Consider the following 18,886-nt stretch of genomic DNA (forward strand, 5'->3'; position numbering starts at 1 on the left):
CTGTAAAGTAACATAGGAGATACATTTCTTAATGTAACAGTCCAAGCAAAACTAACACTAAATGGGTTATGGCTACTGTAGGAACAGACAGGGTGGAGCATGACAGAAAATCCAGTGTCATGCCCCGCCCCCTTAAGAGTTAATCTAGGGATAAGCACAAAGGATACATATTGCATGTGTGAACAATATAAAGTTTAAAGTGTCACTGTCGTTACAACTTTCAAAATCTAAATCATCAGTAGATGTGATATAAAGCAAGGCTGCAATTTACATTCATTATTTTTTTCTTAGTTATCATGGAAAACACGGCACTTTCGGTTTTCTGGCTCTTTTTTTCTCAAAGAGTCAGAAAACAGGAAGTCCTGTGTATCCAGGCCATCTGGGCGCTGACAGAGAGAAGGCAGTCATGTGACTCATTGACACATTGAGCCGTGACTCTCTGTACTGGCTGGAATTCCTGTGTTTAGTCGGGTTTTTTTCGAATAAAGGAAGGTCCCGGCACTCACCAAGTTCTTTTGTGGGCTTTATTGTGGTATTCACATCATACAGGTACAAAAGTAGGAGGATGAGCTGATGAAAGCCACAGGCCGAAACGCAGCATCCTCCTACTTTTGTACCTGTATTATGTGAATACCACAATAAAGCACACAAAAAAACTTGGTGAGTGCCGGGACCTTCCTTTATTGCTTGCTGTGACCAGTTCCTACCACGAGCACCACCACCACAGCAGAGTGCCGTCTTATCTCTATACTACTGTTTTTTTTCAAATATCTGCCTTCAGGAGACTGGACCTGGATTTCTGGTAAGTACAGCTTTGTCTTACTGCATGATAACAACAAAAAAAATATTGAATGTGAATTGCAAACTTGCTTTATATCGCATCTACTGTTGATTTATAAAGTTATAACGACAGTGACACTTTAAATTTTAGTTGCCTGTATAGAATTGGTGCATATTTAGACTGGAGCCCTTCCCACTTGTTTGCTATGAGGCCACGGATCATTTTGCTATGTTAGTCCTAGTTTATGGCACATCACTTAGTTCATGCTCCTTGTAAACCTCTTTTGATCCACACACTTTATAGAAACATTGTTTTCATGGTGACTTAATGACTCATGCATTTTTTACAAATATGTTTTAACTTTTTATATTCCAAAAAAGATAAGACATGGCACTCACCCCTCTTGAAGTCTTCGTAATGATTCTTTATTTCAAGCAGACAGACAAAATGAGAGGACGCCAAAGCGTTACAGCTACAGCTGTTTCATGCCTGTACGCAGCCGTGTTGAAGTGCCGTACTGGCATGAAACAGCTGTAGCTGTAACGCTTTGGCGTCCTCTTGTTTTGTCTGTTTGCTATTTTTGCTACATGAAATAAAGAATCATTACGAAGACTTCAAGAGGGGTGAGTGCCATGTCTTTTATCTTTTTTGGAATATAATACATTGGACTATTTTCTTAAATACATTGAGCACCACTCCGAAGTAAGTGGAAAGTTGCCATACCATCCGGTAAATTACTAGGCTTAGTGCATTGGATATACGAGTAGTGCTGGACTCAGTTGCTTTTGTATTGCTATTGTGCTATGTTTTAACTTTTATTTAAAAGAAAAAAAAAAAATTCTATTCTTCATAATGTGCAAATTTACAATATTGTATAAGATTAGGTTTCCTATTTCTTGTTGGCGCCTATTGTTATTTTGATATATAATAGAGTCCCAAATGAATGAGGGAAATGTGGTAAAGGAATGGTCAGCATATTATATAGATGTTTATGCTTGCATACATTTTTTAACATAATACATTTACATATTTTAATATAATAAAAACTTGTCCAGCAGCTATACTGTATTGGGGAACACCTAGCAAACATGTGATCACTAGGTCCAATAGAAATAGTGGCATTGTCTCTATTCACCAAATAGAGCTTGATAGGCACTATATAGGCTATAATGGTATGTGCACACTGAGTAATTCTGACGGAAACTCAATCGCGGAATTCTCAGCTCGCGCCCGCCGCAGTCCACGCGTCTCGGCCCGTTTCATAGAGTCAATTTAATGCACGGGCGGATTCTTTCATCCGTCAAAAAAATTATCAGGTTCACTTTTTGGACGGAGGGTGGAGGGTGGAGACCCGCGGACTGCGACAGGCTCGAGCTGAGAATTCTGCAACAGAGTTTCCGTCAGAATTACTCAGTGTGCACATACCCTAACCGAGAATAAAAGGCAGGTATTGACCACTTTTGTCTTCACCTCAGGGTCCTTTGACAGATGGGTACCCAACCTGCTCCTAGTAGATTGCTGGAGCTTCAGAACCATTCAGTATATTTACAGTTATCTAATGGTGCGTTTACACAGACAGATTTATCTGACAGTTTTTTTTAACCCAAATCCAGGAACAGACTATAAACTGAGAACAGGTCTTTAAGGAAAGACTACGATTTCTCATCTTTGGCTTCAAAAATCTGTCAGATAAATCTTTGTGTGCAAAAACACACCATAAGTCTAAAGCTTAGGACCATGCGCCATACACTTACGATACATGATCATTTACTATAAAGGCCTATAGCCTTCAGTTGGAAAACTTCTACAAAGAAATATACAGTATGGTCATGGTTAAGTCTAATGCATTAAAGATTTTAAAAGAGACAATACCAGGTATTTATGGAAAGAAAAAAAAAAAGAAGAAAAGAAAACCTGGGTTGAGGCATATCCTCCATTGGCGTTTTGTTGACATGCTAACCAGCGGATTGTAGGCACCACCGCCCCTAGGTCAGTTTTGGTAGGTTCATTCTCAGAGATCATTGCCAATGCAACGTATGATGTGATCTCCACATCCACAGAGTTTGGCTTGGACCATAATGGATCATCTTTAGGGAGGTCAGAATTTATAGACCAGTGCGTCTTGTCACCTAAAACACAAGTCAAAACAATATGTTGCTGTATTACACCTTATATACCACCACATGGATCATAGAAACAAGAAACATCACAAGGATCCTCTGTTATTACCTTCCTTTATGGCTACTTCATCCAGCTGCTCCAAAAGTTGTCTTCTCGTCTCTGTGTCGCCCAGCAGGGTGTAGGTGTAGGCACATTGTGCCTTAGTGTAGGTTGAGCTTTCCTGGTTAGTGCAGTTCTTCAGACATTGCTTTGCTTTTTTTATTACATCATCCTGTGGAAGTTTGTGATAAATAGATAAAAGTGTTAGGTGAGCATAAAAAGAATTATCTATAAGATGTAGCTAAAATAACCAACCAAGGGATCACAAGCTATTTGTGGGTCTGTAGAGAGGACTTGAGAAGTTGCCAGTTAATAAAGTCCTGTGATTACAGTCGCCTCAGCACTGGAGCTGGAAGTCTCTGCATTTTGAAAGGTGTGTGACCACAGGCGTGGACTAACAATAGAGAGGGGATGAAACCTAAAAATCTGGAAACTAAGCACTGACAGCTCACTGTTTTTACTCTCCCACGGATTGCAGGTGATTTTTAGTGGTTCCGGCCAACTCATGATCTGTTTTCCATGCTAATAAAAAAGGAGTTGTACAAAGTGGACAGCCGCCCTGAGACGTCGCAGACTTACGTATGTTGGTTCTCCTAGTTTTACTTCTAGAAATGCAGACGTAACATATGCTGTGAGCGAGATCTGACTGTCCAATCCTCCCTGAAGGCAAAGTAGTTGAAGTCAGAAGTAAGTAGAATTCATCATCCCAACATTTTTACTTTACCATATTCCTTGGTAGCCTAGCGTCACAGTAAACTACTTTTACCTGTATCTCCTTGTGATATAATTGTCCTACATTTTTGAAGCAGCCATTGCTTTCCTGCTGCCCTTTCAGCCAGTTCAGGGGATCTGTAATTTGACTTTGATCTATTTCAATTTGTTCCCAAACCTGAAAGAAAATACGTGCTACAAATGCCGTCAGCCTGCGGTAAAAAGCATACAAAACAATGAGGAACATCGCAAATCATCAGAAACCGAATAGTAATCTTAGTATGGTTCTATTGATCTCACCATGTACTTCCAGATCCATCACGTTCACCAAAAACGCTGTAGGATCCATCCTTATGTTTGTAATTCAGTTGATTCTGGTATCCTGATAGAGAAGGAACACGTTCAATCAGTGATGGACTGGGGAGGGATGGGCTCACTAGAAGAAATGACTCCATCTATGCAGAACTTGATCAAGGGACATTATCATCAGGATAACCCTGTCCATGCTCCTTATTAAAACTCATTTTCCTATATTTTTAATAAATTTACTAAAATTTGGCAAATGAGTCAATTGAACCATTCTAATAGTTGACCGTCAAAAAAACCTCAATTTTCCTCTCGAATTATATATACTGTTAATAATTGTAGTCTTTGAGTGTATTCAGTCTACGACATTGTGGCCATAATTATAATTTGTATGATGGATAGAAAATGGATTTGGATAAACATGTATTGACAACTTTGGATATTGCGCCACTATCTAAATGCCATTGGTGTCTACTTACCGTTTTCCAGGTACCCATATGCTTGGTCCCGAATTTCATCAGTCAGTTGTCCTGTGGCACCCAAGTATCTGAGGGCTGACACGACAGGCGCCAGTAATATCATATTCTGCTCTCCACAGCCTCTCGGCAGCTTCACAAGGTTATTCAGGTTGCTTAGTGGCTTTCCCATGATATCACCTGGTAGAAAAGAATAGACCTTATCACTACTAAGAAAATGCTTTTTAGATAACCATGGACATGCATCTCCAAACACTATTTGGCCACAGTATGTGGACGCCCCCCTCCCCCTACTTATTGAGTTTGGGTATATAAGCTACAGCCATTTCAAACAGATGTGTAAAATCAAGCAGACAACCATACAATCTTGATAGACAAACATTGTGGTATGGTCCATACTGAAGAGGGTTGTTAACTTCCCCTTCTTACCTGTTACAGTGACCTCTGCTGACGGGGATCCAAGCACCACGTTCTCAGGAAGGTTTAATGGGATCGTCTGTGAATCTGAAAATACAACAAATATGTCAGGAAGCACTCTTGGGTAAAACACGTCACTTACATTGGTATCTTTATAGTTCTATCGGCACCATTAGAAAAGTAAGTAAGGTCCATAGCTGTGTATGTTATTACCTAAAGGCTATGTGGCATCATTTAGTCACATGTGAATAGTGGACTATTACACCCTCAGTTTTAGCCATGAATGTAAGTGATATAGGGGAACATTGCTATTGCATTGTGAAAGCTGTAATGGCCCAATTTTACTATGGTTTGCATCCAAATTAATGATTTTATTTAACCATATACCTTATTAAATAGAAGGAAAGAAATCTTAGCCTACAGCTGGGAAACCCAGACCGGGAACCAGAGCTTTATAAATCTTCTTGATAGTGTACAGCAATAAAAAGTATCTGATGATATGACGTCTAAAACACTTACCAAACGCACAAAGGAGGAAACTGACTGTATTTTCCACTGGTACTCCATTTGACTGAGGAGAGAAAAACAATGCACCATTAGAAACAAGCAAGAACAACTCGATTTAGGCCGGGTTTACACATCGTAAGACACCGCCCATTCAAAGAACCGCCAGTGTCAGTGAAGATCATCCCAGCCAGCCGGTACTGCAGTACTGGCCAGATGATCTTCCTTTGTGCTGAACTGAGAGGCGGGCGCATCCGTGTGCACCCGTTTCCAAATTCACCGTAGCCAACAATGCTGAGTGTGGTCGGAGCCGTTATCTACATTAAATGAGCTGTCAGTGTTGTGCGGCCACTATTCAATGAATAGCGGACGCACACAACTGACGTCAGTTTTTCGTGCAGCCGCTAGAGATCCCGGCCGGAGTGTATACTATGTGTATACACTCTGGTTGGGATTCCCTCAGACTGCATTGCAACGTAACATTTGTATTAATCACGGTCGTTGTTGCGAATTGACAACAATGGTTGTGATTAATACAAAAGCTACGTTATGTCAACATAGACTTAACCTGTGCTGATCATGGCTGAGATGAGATATTTAGTACCCTCACTATTGCTATATATAAGTATTATAGGGAACCTGCCATTAGTTGTATGCAGTCTGAGCCATCGGCTGTATAAAACAGGGACAGGCTCTTTTATTACAGCCCTCTATGATGTGGTCTCAAACGGTGCAGCATTATGGAAAAAGAATAGTTTATGTAGCATCTGGAAATGGGTCTTTGAGCTCCCAGCCACCTTTTCCTTGCCAGGCATGATTAATAGATCTCTTCTTACAGCGCCCCAGTTGTGCATGGGCAGTATCTGGTATTGCAGCCTTGCTCTACTAAAGCTCAGCTGCCTTACAAAGCAACCCACCTGGGGCTGTTTCTAAACAAAGAATCAGATCCTAATTTCATAATCTCATAAACCCCTTTAAATTGGTAGCTGTTCAGGACAACATGATGCCCTAAAACATATATTAACATTGTCCATGTAAGTGCATATGGGAAGGGAAGCTCCTGTAGCTATATTTGCCCATGTCACCTTGATTAATAAATACTAATAAAATCCTATTTTAATCTGATAATAATCATTAATTCCAAATGATTTCTTACCTCAACTCTAAGACGTCTCTGCACAGTATCTGAGCGTCCTTCTGCCGGCACTATGGGCTTCTGTCCATCACACAGATCAGTAGTGCTCAGTGCCTCCGTGCCAATGGTGATATTAATAGTTCCTGTTGTGGAAACATAAGATCAGTCCAAAAATACTACATATACTACAGTACATAGAGAGAAGAAGCAATGGATCTTTACTTCCCTGAAATTAAGGATGGTTCGAACCTGCCGAGGTTCGGGTTCGTATGAACCCGAGCGCTCGGCATCAGATCCCTGCTGTCTGGCCGCTCGGCGAAGAGGGTGGATACAGCGGGATGACCACCTGGAAAACTGGGATACAGCCTATGGCTATGGCTGTATCCCAGTTTTCCAGGCGGTCCTCCCGCTGTATCCACCCTCTCCATGGAGCAGGCAGACAGCGGGAATCATTGCCGAGAGCTCGGGTTCGTACGAACCGGAACCTTGGCAGGTTCGGACCATCCCTACCCGAAATCTTACACTATAGGGGTTGTCTCATGTAGACTGTACATATGGGACATTTAGTCATCACTGACAGGTCCACTAGTTGGGACTCCCCCTCTATTAGCAAGAGTCAAGGGTTACACGCTAAGCTGCGGAACAGTCTGGCAGCTACTGTATGTATTACACAGATGAATGGCCATGGTCATGTCCTGCAGTAGTCTGGGTCCTTACCCAAGGTTAAAGGTATGATTTTCCAGGTAAAGGTAGAAGTAGGCTCACTACAGAGACAGGCACTGTATGTACAGCCATCACATGGTTCCACCTGAAAGTCCTTAGTCTGGTACAACGTTACATTGACCTACAGCAGAAGGATGAGCAGTCAGACACATCAGGTTGCAGTACACCTGGAACAGTCAGTTGTGATATGTATATTACAGTCTCACCTTGATACACTGCCCAATGAAGTTGAGGACGATTGCCTTCAGCACCAAAGTCTCTCCTTGTTTTATTGAGTATGGGAGATTTACATAGAGAAAGTATGGGGTAAATACTTGGAGATGAGTTCGGGGGGAAAAACCAAGACCAATGGTTGATGTGCAGAAGGCGTCTGCGTTCCACTGGGTGATGGTGTCCGGAGCTGTGAGTGAATAGTTCAGTTCACCAGTGGGCCTGTACAGAAACATCGAAATATATGTATGTGTTCACATCACATCTGAGCCTTTTGGAAGTATTACAATATACTGTATATACATGTAAAAAAGGGACATGTCCTAGTGCGGATTGTGATTGCGGTACGGATTACCAGTGAAAGTCTATGGGATCCGTAAAAACATGGCTTAAATATGTGTAAACTAGTACTATTACTATATTACTATATATAAACTAGTCACATTTTACTTAAACGAATGCAATAAAGATGAATTTATTCTGACCACGGAGTAAAAATAGAAGGAGGTTTTGCGGTCCAGAAAAATTACTGAAGGTGTTAACGAGGCCTAAGGCCTTATCTCTTTGCCCAACAAAATCAATGTTAATGGCCATAGGGTTTTATGGGTAAAACTGATGCAGCATTGCCCTCTATGGTGCTTTTTAATGTGCTTTTTAAACTAGAAAACCTGGAACTTTACTTTTTTTTTTCATTATTTTCTTTTCGTCATTGTACCTAATCATAGAAAAAGCCACAATGTCTTATACATAGTACCGAGATGTATATTTACCCTATTGGCACAGTGTTCATTAACCAGGTGGCGGGGAATATTTTGCGCACTTTTTCTTGCGGTGGTAGTCTGGCGGATGTGCCTGCTGCAAATGCTACAAAATTTTGGACAACACTTTCTCCTGAGAATGCTTCGAATGATTCTAAAGAAGGCATAAAAACAAAAGCGATTATGCCTATATGAGAGACAACATGGCTGTACTGATGTATTTTAAGACATTGGTAGATGTACAGTAATGGTATAAAGTTTTACAATATTTCTGACATTTTTTCCAGCAACAGCGCTACTCCTGTCTGTGTCTGGTAGTGCAGTTTATTCCCTATTTTAGTGTATATGGGTAAACTGATGCACCAAACATAAACTATGTTTTTAATCCTAAAAACTAGTTAAGTAGTACACTTTACCTTTAAATGCTAAAAACAATCAATCCCAATCCCAGGTCCTCCTTTTTTTTAGGGCCCTATCACATGGAGTGATAATGGGCCAAATCAGGCCCATTTGGTGGATTATGGCTCTGTGTAATAGAGACAACGATCAGCAGATGACAAGGATCACCACCTGATCGTGTCTTTAGGTCCAACACCAAAATCATCGGCCGTCGGCGGCACATTGCTACATGTAGTAGCAATGTGCGGCCGACGGCTAAGGGTTGAATACATAGTTATACATTAACTGTCCACGCTCCCGGTTTTCTGCTGCCTTCTGCTTGCTTCCTGGCACTGTAGCTTCAAAGCAGTCTCTGAGCTGACAGGCCTGCAGGTCACAGCAGTCCTGGCCAGTGATTGGCTGAGCGGCCTGTAAGGGGCCTATTCCACGGAGCGATAATTGCCCGATTTGGCCATTATCGCTCCGTGGAATAGAGACAACGATCAGCCGATGATCGTGTCATCTGATGATCGTTTATTTAGGTTCCAACTTAAAATCATCGGGCACCCACCGCGCATCGCTGCGTGGAATAGCGATGCTCGGCAGGCGACCGATTATTTCAGAAGCACCATACATTACCTAAACATGTTACAGGTCTTCTCCTGCGCTCCTTCTTCCTCCCAGTCCTGCGCGTAGCAGCAGGGACATTGTTACCGATGTCCTTGCAGCCCTTGTTAAACACCATACATTACCTAGCATGTTGCAGGTCTTCTCCTGGGCTCCTTTTTCCTCCCGACCCTGCGCGCAGCAGCAACTTTGGAGCGGCCTGTCTAGCTGACAGACCACTCAGCCAATCACTGGCCAGGACCGCCGCGGCCAATGATTGGCTGAGCGGTCTGTTAGCTCAGACAGGCCGCTCCAAAGCTGCTGCTGCGCGCAGGGTTGGGAGGAAGAAGGAGTGCAGGAGAAGACCTGCAACATGCTAGGTAATGTATGGTGTTTAACAAGGGCTGCAAGGACATCGGTAACAATGTCCCTGCAGCCCTTGCTAAACGATTATCAGGCCATGGAATAGACCCAGTCAACGACCCAGTCATTTACATTATTGATCGGCCCGTGGAATAGGACCCTAAGATCAGAGACCGCTTGGAAGCTACAGCGCCGGAAAGAAAGCAGAAGGCAGGAGATCACTAGATCTCTGGAGCGGTAATGTATAACAGTGTATTTAATCGTTAGCCTAGTGCTAGTACATGTAGCAATGCGCAGTTGATGGCCAATGATTTTGGTGTCGGACCTAAAGACACGATCGGCCGATAATCCTTGTCATCAGCTGATCGTTGTCTCTATTACACAGAGCCATAATCCACTTAGTTGGATCCTTGAGGATTACCGTTACTTTGCTAATGATGTCTGTGCAGCCGTTGCTAAAGGATTAACAAGCCAAGTAATAGGCTCATTAATCGAGTGCTGATCTAGCAGATTGGCACTTGTCTACATTATTGATCACGCCATCCAATAGGACCCTTAGTCGCTTCCTGTTATTATAAAAATCATTATGACTTCTCAAGTAGCAGATATCAACTCTTTCTGGGAGACCCCATTGACTTATGTTGAGGTCCATGAATGCTATCATGGTTTGACAGGACGAATAATTTTGCATATTGTGGTTTCTTCCTGTCAAGCCTGAGAGAACTACAAACAGGAGTAATGTGAATGGATCCATAGCAGTTTCCACTCTGATTGATGGGGTCGTAACTAGGGGACCCTCTCTATTAACTTATACTTGACTTATAGGATACTTGATATCTTACTTGCTTATATGATATACTATACTATATGATCATCCTTTGTTCCCTTAATATGTGTTTTTGGAAGGACACATACAGTACATTATGTCAGTTCTTACACATGTTAATGCTTGGAGGAAACTGCAGTAATAGCTAGTAAATCATTTCCACATGTGAATAAAACAAACTCACCTGGAACAGCGGATTGCGGTATTAAAATGGTTGGTTCTGGTCCACAATTCAGCGGCTTCCGAATCAAGAAGTTAGTTAAGGCTTTTGTCCCAGAACCCTATAATACAGAAGGAAATGGTACAATGGTGCTCTACAGTCTTTTCATTCTACTATCTATATTAGAAAATAATCAGGAAATCCTGCAGTTATCATTCTGACCACTAAAACTAAGCTGGGGTTTCCTGTTCTATACCGATAAGGGTGGTATTCCACAGGCCGACCAGGGCCTGATCAGTGATGTAAACAAGCTTGTTTACTGGGCCTATTCCACGGCCCGACAATCGGTTAGCGAGGGCTGCAGGGACATCGTTACCGATGTCCTTGCAGCCCTTGTATTATAAATTACCTGTCCAGGCTGCAGTTCTTCTCCTTCTCCCGTTCCTGCGCCGCAGCAGCTTCGGAGCAGCCTGTCTGAACCAACAGACTGCTCAGCCAATCACTGGCCGTGGCAGTCCCGGCCAGTGATTGGCTGAGTGGTCTGTCAGCTCAGACAGGCCGCTTCGAAGCTGCTGCAGGCGGGACCGGGAGAAGGAGAAGAACTGCAGCCTGGACAGGTAAAGTATGATGTTTTTAAATCGTCGGTTGCCTGCCGCTCACCGCTATTCCACGCAGCGATGCTTGGGTGGCGACCGATGATTTTAGGTTTGAACCTAAATGAACGATCAGCCGATGACACGATCATCAGCTGATCGTTCTCTCTATTCCACAGAGCGATAAACAGCCGAATCAGGCCGATTATTGCTCCGTGGAATAGGCCCCTAACTCTAGCAGTGTCCTCCTTATAATTAAAGATGGGATCTCAGTATAAGGTGACACCCGTATATAGATGACACATCTATTCACTGTTCAAGTTGATGGTTTCTGCTTAGCCTAGCCCCCCGCCCCTGAAATGATCTTTTCATAGGTCACAGTGCATGCCTAGAAACCTCTACCATTCATCTCAAAGCTATTTAAACTATCTATTGTGCTTATGTCTCCGTGGGGCTTGTTGTAAAGCACATCTCTAAATGCTTGTTATGTTACAAACAGCTGGTGGCCCTTGTAATAACGAGAAAAAAAAATTACAGTCAGAATATAGAAACAAATTAGGTAAAGAATATGTTGTAGTATCTGACTCTCATTCACTTTAAACAGGGGCCAATTGATTGTCCATGCAATAAAAAGGATCCCAGGATTAAGGGAGTCCCTGTACACACATGTATACTGCTTGGAGGGGAGCTAAATTATTCTCATTCAATCCCCGCACTAGATTTATTACCTCAAAATAATTGTATGTATCAGTCTCCTCCGGATCTTCAGAAGGTTGAGGAGGAGAACCATCTGGACATCCCTGAAGCTCTTCAATCGCTATGGGATAACCATATACATTCCAGTTCCTTAGGAATTCATTCACCTAAATAAAAAATAGGACCATAATCATGAAGGCAACCGCCATGATTTCATGTTGTTATTATTTCACTTATAAAGCCGCCATGATCCACCGCAGGGCTACACGGTAGCTACTTACAGTGTCCTCAGCATGCTGCTCCTCTGATTTCAGAATCTCTGCACTCTTATCCACAGCTCGGACATTGCACAGGGAGTTAGGATAAGCGCTGATGTGAAGATTCACCTTAGAGCCAGGAAGACTCTGCTCCTCCGAAAACTCCAGGGAGACCTTTTAAGAGGGAGAGTAGTCACTTATATAAACAGAGACATATACAGTACATGATATCTGACATGATGTATACAAATATAAACTCAATGGTCACGATAGCACTGATGGCCAGCCCTCATTCACTGGACTTTCCCATTATTATATCGATTTACATTGATACATATCCACAGAAAATGTATTCAGGAAAAGCCAAGTGTCTCTAATAAAGTCACCATTAAAGGGGTTGTCCGGCAAAAATCTTTTTCTTTCAAATCAACTGGTATCAGAAAGTTATATAGATTTGTAATTTACTTCTATTTCAAAATCTCAAGTCTTCCCATACTTATCAGCTGCTGTATGTCCTGCAGGAAATGTTGTTTTATTTTCATTCAGACACAGTGCTCTCTGCTGACATCTCTGGCCGAGACAGGAAGTGTCCAGAGCAGGAGAGGTTTTCTATCGGGATTTATAGAAAACCGAGACAAAGTTCCTGTCTCGGCCAGAGGTGGCAGCAGAGAGCAATGTCCCTGCAGCCCTCGCTAAACAATCATCGGGGCCGTGGAATAGGCTCAGTAAACGAGTGCCGATCTAGCAGATCGGCGTTCGTTTACATTGTTGATCGGGCCCTGCTCGGCCCGTGGAATAGGACCTTAAGTGTGTAGTTTGGTTCTTAGACTCCCCTCATATGCTGGTTATTTTATTTACTTACTGTTTGTGCACTTTAGTCTCACTTATAATCGTTTTCACAATAAATTATGACTGGTCGACATGACACTAAACCGCATTCGTTGTATTTGCTATGCACAATGCTCACACACCTGCCAATTGGAAGTAGATGTCTTTTTATGAGATTTAACTTTGGGTGACCTTTGGGATTCAAGCTGTGTGCCTGACCTCCTAGGCCAGGGATGGGGAACCTTCGGCCCTCCAGCTGATGCAAAACTACAGTTCCCATCAAGCTTGGGCAGCCGAAGCTTTAGCTTCGGCTGCCCAGGCATGATGGCAATTGTAGTTTTGCAACAACTGGAGGGCCGAAGGTTCCCCATCCCTAGCCTAGGCTTTATTATAGTTAGGATAGACCCTGAGAAAAAAAAATGATGAAGAAAATTCATGCAGAAAGATATAAGACTTACAATGTTGGGGAAGCAGCTTGTGACGGGGATTGTTCTGCTGTCGGCAATCAGATCTCCATTTTGAAGGCCGGCATAAATTATGATGGTGGCCTCTGGTGACATGGCAGAGGTGACCGTAACAGGGAAGGCAAAGAAGCTTCTCAGATCTAAATAAAATGAAGAACACTTAAGAGGCTATGCCATTGACCTAATGCTAAGTCTTGTCTTATGTCTATGAGCAGCAGCCCTAAGACATGAATCACTAGATCATAGCTTCAAAATCTATATACTGTACAACTGGTCACAGATATAATAAATCTCTTAATTAATTTGACAATAAATAAATAAAATTATTGTCGATTGGTCCCAGACTAAAGAAATCTCCTCCATTGATCAGAACACTAATCAAATATGATTTCATTATACTTTTGACATTCATTTACAGCTTTGTAAATGACTTCTATAAAAAAAAAAAAAAAAACCCTCTCAATAGTTATCAGCTGCTGTATGTCCTGCAGGAAGTGGTGTATTATTTCCAGTGTGACATGATGCTCTTTGCCTCCTCCTCTGTCTATATCCAGAACTGCCTGGAGAAGTAGCAAACTTCTCCTGCTCTGGACAGTTTCTGACATGGACAGAGGTGGCAGCAGAGAGCACTGTGTCAGACTGAAAAGAATACACCACTTCCTGCAGGACATACAGCAGCTGATAAGTACTGGAAGGTGTGGATTTTTAAGCAAAAGTAATTTCTGTCACTGGTTGATTGAAAAAAAAAAAAATCAGAGTACCCCTTTAAGTATAAGAGTATATGTAGCTTTGTGCAATGTCCTAAAAATACCTCCATCTGAAGAGATTGTGTGTTCAACACTTGAGCTTGAGACAATTTTCCCAGATGCAATGATCTGTGGGCGACACAATACATACAAATACATTACCATATTACCATTCCCTCGTAGGTGAAAGGACCTCACATATAGCAGCACAAAAACGTCACCTGCTCATATTAGGAGAGGTGCGACTTTTATCAAATCTCATTTTAGTCCAATGAATTTTAATAGGCACTCTTGCTCGAAAAAGCAGAAAAGCACAGGTACTTGGATAGCTTTTTTTCATGGATGCTGTTTCACTTACCAGGTAATAGAAGTTGATGGTATCTTTGGTGTACTCTGAGGGATCCAGGACATAGTCTGCCCACAGGTTGACTTTCTCTCTGCAGGGTAAGACAAAAGGCTCGCTCCTGATTTTCACTTGGCTTATTGTGTTTGTGTAAGAGGGGAATAATGATGCAGAACCATCTTCATATACAGGTATCACTTCCTCAGGGTCTGTAGGGTCTGCTAATGGCTGTTTAGGTAGATAGCGTGCCTGCAAGGGGTGACAAGATTATCTTTTATTTAGATGTATACAATATATAATACTACATTTTAAGATTTTTTTTTTTTATTATTATGGAAGGGGTTGTCTGCTTTGGGCAATCCATTTTTTGGTCTTTCCAAAATCCTCAGTGGTATATCTGTAACAAATCCACAAAGAAATATGGAGATTTTTTTTAGATTTCCCACTATTGGTTTTCTTGTTTTGTGCCTACAAATCCAGACAGAAAATTTGCAGGAGTTTGCTTTAGTGTATCTGTATTTGTGTGCTGTACACTGCCTGTTATTAGGGTAATGTCCTCTCCAAAGGAGGGAGACCAATATAGAATATAGTAAGTGGGGTGGGGCTTAGCTAGTATTATGTATTGGAAGAGATAGCCTGGAATGTGCCAATAGATGCTGAGCCTGTGTGCCAGTGCCTTAAATGTTAATTAATTTTTATTTCTCATCTCTGACCCACCATCATATGTGTTTCTATTTCGGAATGTACACAGTGCTGCCTCCTGAATGTAATCTCCCGGATTGACACTTCTATGCTGCTGTTTCTTTAATTTCTGTGTACATTCACCTTGCAATGCCAGTAGATTAATACCTCCCCCCGCCCCACACACACATGTCGTCTATAGTGCTGTTCTTGGAAAAATTGGTACACATTAAGCTTTTTTGAGATCTTGTCCTTAAAGGGACTCTGTACCCACAATCTGCCCACCTCAAACCGCTTGTACCTTCAGATAGCTGCTTTTAATGCAAGATCTGTCCTGGGGTCCGTTTGGCAGGTGATGCAGTTATTGTCCTAAAAAACAACTTTTAGCCCTGTGTCAAACTGGCACGGCCTAGAGTATGTATGCATTAGGCTGGCACACCCTCTCTGTCTCTCCCCCCCGCCCTCTTCATCATTAGGATTGCTCCAGGCAGATTGCCTACTATTCATCACCTGTGAGAACACGGCACATGGGCTGAATCGTTAAGGCACCTGTGCAGTGTTCACTGCAGAGGAATAGGAAAAATCCTGCCAGTGGCTTCCTAATGATGAAGAGGGTGGGGAGGAGGGACGGAGGGGCGGTGCAAGGTTAGGGCACAGATACTTTAGGACACGGCCGTTTGGCACGGGGCTGCAAGTTTAAAAGTTGTTTTTTAGGACAATAACTGTATCACCTGCTGAACGGACCCCAGGACAGATCTTGGATTAAAAGCAGCTATCCGAAGGTACAAGTGGTTTGGGGGGGACAGATTGTGGGTACAGTCGCTTTAAGTTGAGTTCTACAGTAGACAATAAAATCAGTAATGACATAGACATGTCCAATAAGGAAATAGATATGGTCCTCAGTGACATACCCAAGGCTATTAGTTTGGCTGTAAATTAGAAAGCAGATGTAGGGCTAGAACCTGAGATGAACCACAAATTTCAAACAAACTTGCCTGACATGATATAAAACACACCGCCCAATGCGTAACTGACTATAAAACTTTTGGTGTCATGTCAACTTTTTAATCTAATTTTGAAAACTTTCTTCCCATTGCAATTCAGTATATACATCATGTGACTTACCTCAAGATTGATCACTTTTTTACCGAAGAGGGTGGATTCTAATGTAAATCTTGCCATCCCTTTTTCATCAGTTGTGTAAATTTCTTCTCTTTTTCCCCCATCAATATACAGCTCAATATCCTCGCCTTCCAGTGGCTGCCCATCGGGCCCTGTTAAAGTCATCTATGAGGTTAAACGGAGATCAGAGAGATGAGTTAGGTTTTCTAAAAAATGTTTTTCATTTTTTCATTTTTCCTATGGTTACATTTTATGGAGTGTGTGCGTGTGAGTGAATGGTGCCACTATGTTATCTTCTAGAACTGATCTTAATACAGAATACACCATAAGGCTATGTTCACACTATGTATTAGGCCGGCTGTTCCGTGACCCCGGCCGGGTCACGGAACGGCCGGTCTCTGACCGGATCATCTTTCGGACGCAGAGTTCTGATGCGGGCGCATAAGCGCGCGCCCGCATTAGAGCTTCCCATAGCACACAGTGGAGCAAGCGGCCGGAGCCGCTCGCTTCAATGTGTGAACTGTCAGGTCTTTCTGCGGCCGGAATTGACTGAATTCCGGCCGCAGAAAACTGACCTGTCAGTTATTTGCGGCGCCTCATAGACCCCGGCCGGAGCGTATACGATGTGTGTACGCTCCGGCCGGGATCCCATTGAAAGTAAGGTTATGTTCCACCCCGCAATACTACGGCCGTAGTTCTGCGTCGAGAACTACGGCTGTAGTTTTACGTAGTGTGAACATAGCCTCATATGGCATGCAAAAAAAGATTCACAGATTCTGTAAAAAAAAACTCTGAAATTAGAGCCATAGAGATGTAAGGTATAGGCCCATAGTCTTCTATGGGTATAGTATTGCAGATCTTTCTTAGACAAAGCCATCTGTGTACATAAGCCATTAGTGCTGGTTTCAAGGATTAGTTTTATAGTTGTTATAAGGGAACGGAAGTATATAAGAGAATAGCCCCTAAAATACCCTAGCCCACCCCTAGTATAAAATATCCATCACTTACCAAGCCTTGGTAGTCAAGTCCTGATTTAAAGAAGCCTCTGGACTCTTTAAAAGCCACCTTGGCAAGAACGTCTGTGATATAAATCAATGCTGTATTGTTTCTTTCCACTCCTGCAGAATATTATATATATATTTTTAAAAAAGTAGGTGATATTACTAAAAATTTTATACAATTTAGACATTTTCTAAAACAAACAAACAAAGGTTTTGATCAGTTAGGGTCTAGGCGTTCAGACCCCCCTACCGTTTCCTAGAGCCAAGGGAAAAACATGTGGCCCCATCTAACTGCAGGAGACAGACCCATAGATTTACAATGGAAGTCCATATGCAGCCACAGAGACAGAGCTGGGAGAGAACACGCTTGGGCTATGTTCACATTCAGTAAGAGACTGGCCGTTCCGTGACCCGGCCCGGTCACGGAATGGCCGGTCTCTGAAAAGATCAGTACCACAGTACCGGCCGGATGATCTTTCACGCCGCAAAGTTCTGATGTGGGCGCATCTGAGCGCGTCCGCATCAGAACTCCTTACAGCAAACAATGAAGCGTGCAGCCGCTCGCTTCATAGTGTGCACTGACATGGCTTTCTGCGGCCGCTATTCACTGAATCGCGGCCGCAGAAAACTGACATGTCAGTTACTTGCGGCACCATAAGGGATCCAGGCCAGAGCGTATACTATGTGCATACGCTCCGGCCAGGATCCCATAGAAGATAAGGCAACGTGTCTTTTTGTACAAAGTACGGCCGTTGTTGCAATCGGCCATTTATGAAAATATGCGCTGTGGGAACATAGCCTTAGCAAGCGCCTCTCCAGTTGACGCAGGGGGGTGACTACCACTGTAGCAGCCATAGCAGCTGCTACTGGGCCCGCCGCTCCTGCAATACACTGGGCCCCCTAGGCTGTCATCACTTGCAGCACCTGGTGGCCTCCCGAGTTCTGAAAATGTCTCTTTAACTGAAGGCACTCCTGATGAGCACTTGCAGTTGTGACTAGACTTGATGGCTTAGTGGTCAGTCGGGAAGGGGGGGGGGGGGGGCAATCAAAAGTTTGCTATGGGGCCCAGCCATTTCTAGGTTCTATTTCTTACTCGCAGTTAGAAAACTGACCTTATGTTTAAGTTCAAAATGTTAAATTATTTTGTTAAAATTTATGACAAATTTTCTAGTTTTCCTGATCAAGAAAGGAAATCTGTCTAGTAGAAAATATAGGCAGATACCACCGAAGCAACCAATGAAAACAGATGATTGATACAGATCCCCTCCTCCACCTTCCTACCCAATACCCAATACCCAATCCTACCCACATGAAGCTCACAGAGTATGGTAATAACACACAGTGCATCATCTCCAGAATACTGATTCATAGAGTTCATGTGGATGATAACAATGAAATATTTTTACCATTTTTTCTGATATACTGTACAGTAGTTTGAAACACAACTAGATGGGTAAGCCCATGGGTCAGACCAATATAGCACCTCAATGCACAATGACCATATTATGTGACCCAGCATATACCCTTATGTCAGTAACATAGGTTTCCTGGTTTTATTGAGTAACGTTCAATCACTGTATG

At 42.6% G+C, this 18,886-nt stretch overlaps 1 protein-coding gene across 2 annotated transcripts in view; it reads right to left on the bottom strand.

Moving 5' to 3' along the window:
* The window catches only part of LOC138799245 (alpha-2-macroglobulin-like protein 1), a 34,940-nt gene that overhangs the window by 5,977 nt on the left and 10,077 nt on the right, over positions 1–18,886 (bottom strand). For both annotated transcript variants that reach the window (XM_069980160.1, XM_069980161.1), the window contains 20 exons: positions 17,313–17,422; positions 16,308–16,469; positions 14,517–14,750; positions 14,224–14,287; positions 13,407–13,552; positions 12,145–12,294; positions 11,896–12,030; positions 10,599–10,695; positions 8,254–8,395; positions 7,480–7,705; positions 7,268–7,394; positions 6,572–6,693; positions 5,431–5,482; positions 4,924–4,998; positions 4,498–4,674; positions 4,013–4,094; positions 3,768–3,924; positions 3,581–3,661; positions 3,011–3,173; positions 2,696–2,910 (listed from right to left, as the gene is read on the bottom strand). In XM_069980160.1, the coding sequence (XP_069836261.1) occupies positions 2,696–2,910; positions 3,011–3,173; positions 3,581–3,661; positions 3,768–3,924; positions 4,013–4,094; positions 4,498–4,674; positions 4,924–4,998; positions 5,431–5,482; positions 6,572–6,693; positions 7,268–7,394; positions 7,480–7,705; positions 8,254–8,395; positions 10,599–10,695; positions 11,896–12,030; positions 12,145–12,294; positions 13,407–13,552; positions 14,224–14,287; positions 14,517–14,750; positions 16,308–16,469; positions 17,313–17,422 (2,717 nt within the window). The remainder of the gene's footprint in view (positions 1–2,695; positions 2,911–3,010; positions 3,174–3,580; positions 3,662–3,767; positions 3,925–4,012; positions 4,095–4,497; positions 4,675–4,923; positions 4,999–5,430; positions 5,483–6,571; positions 6,694–7,267; positions 7,395–7,479; positions 7,706–8,253; positions 8,396–10,598; positions 10,696–11,895; positions 12,031–12,144; positions 12,295–13,406; positions 13,553–14,223; positions 14,288–14,516; positions 14,751–16,307; positions 16,470–17,312; positions 17,423–18,886) is intronic.

Source organism: Dendropsophus ebraccatus, chromosome 8 (genome assembly GCF_027789765.1).
Source record: "Dendropsophus ebraccatus isolate aDenEbr1 chromosome 8, aDenEbr1.pat, whole genome shotgun sequence".
Taxonomy (NCBI): Eukaryota; Metazoa; Chordata; class Amphibia; order Anura; family Hylidae; genus Dendropsophus; species Dendropsophus ebraccatus.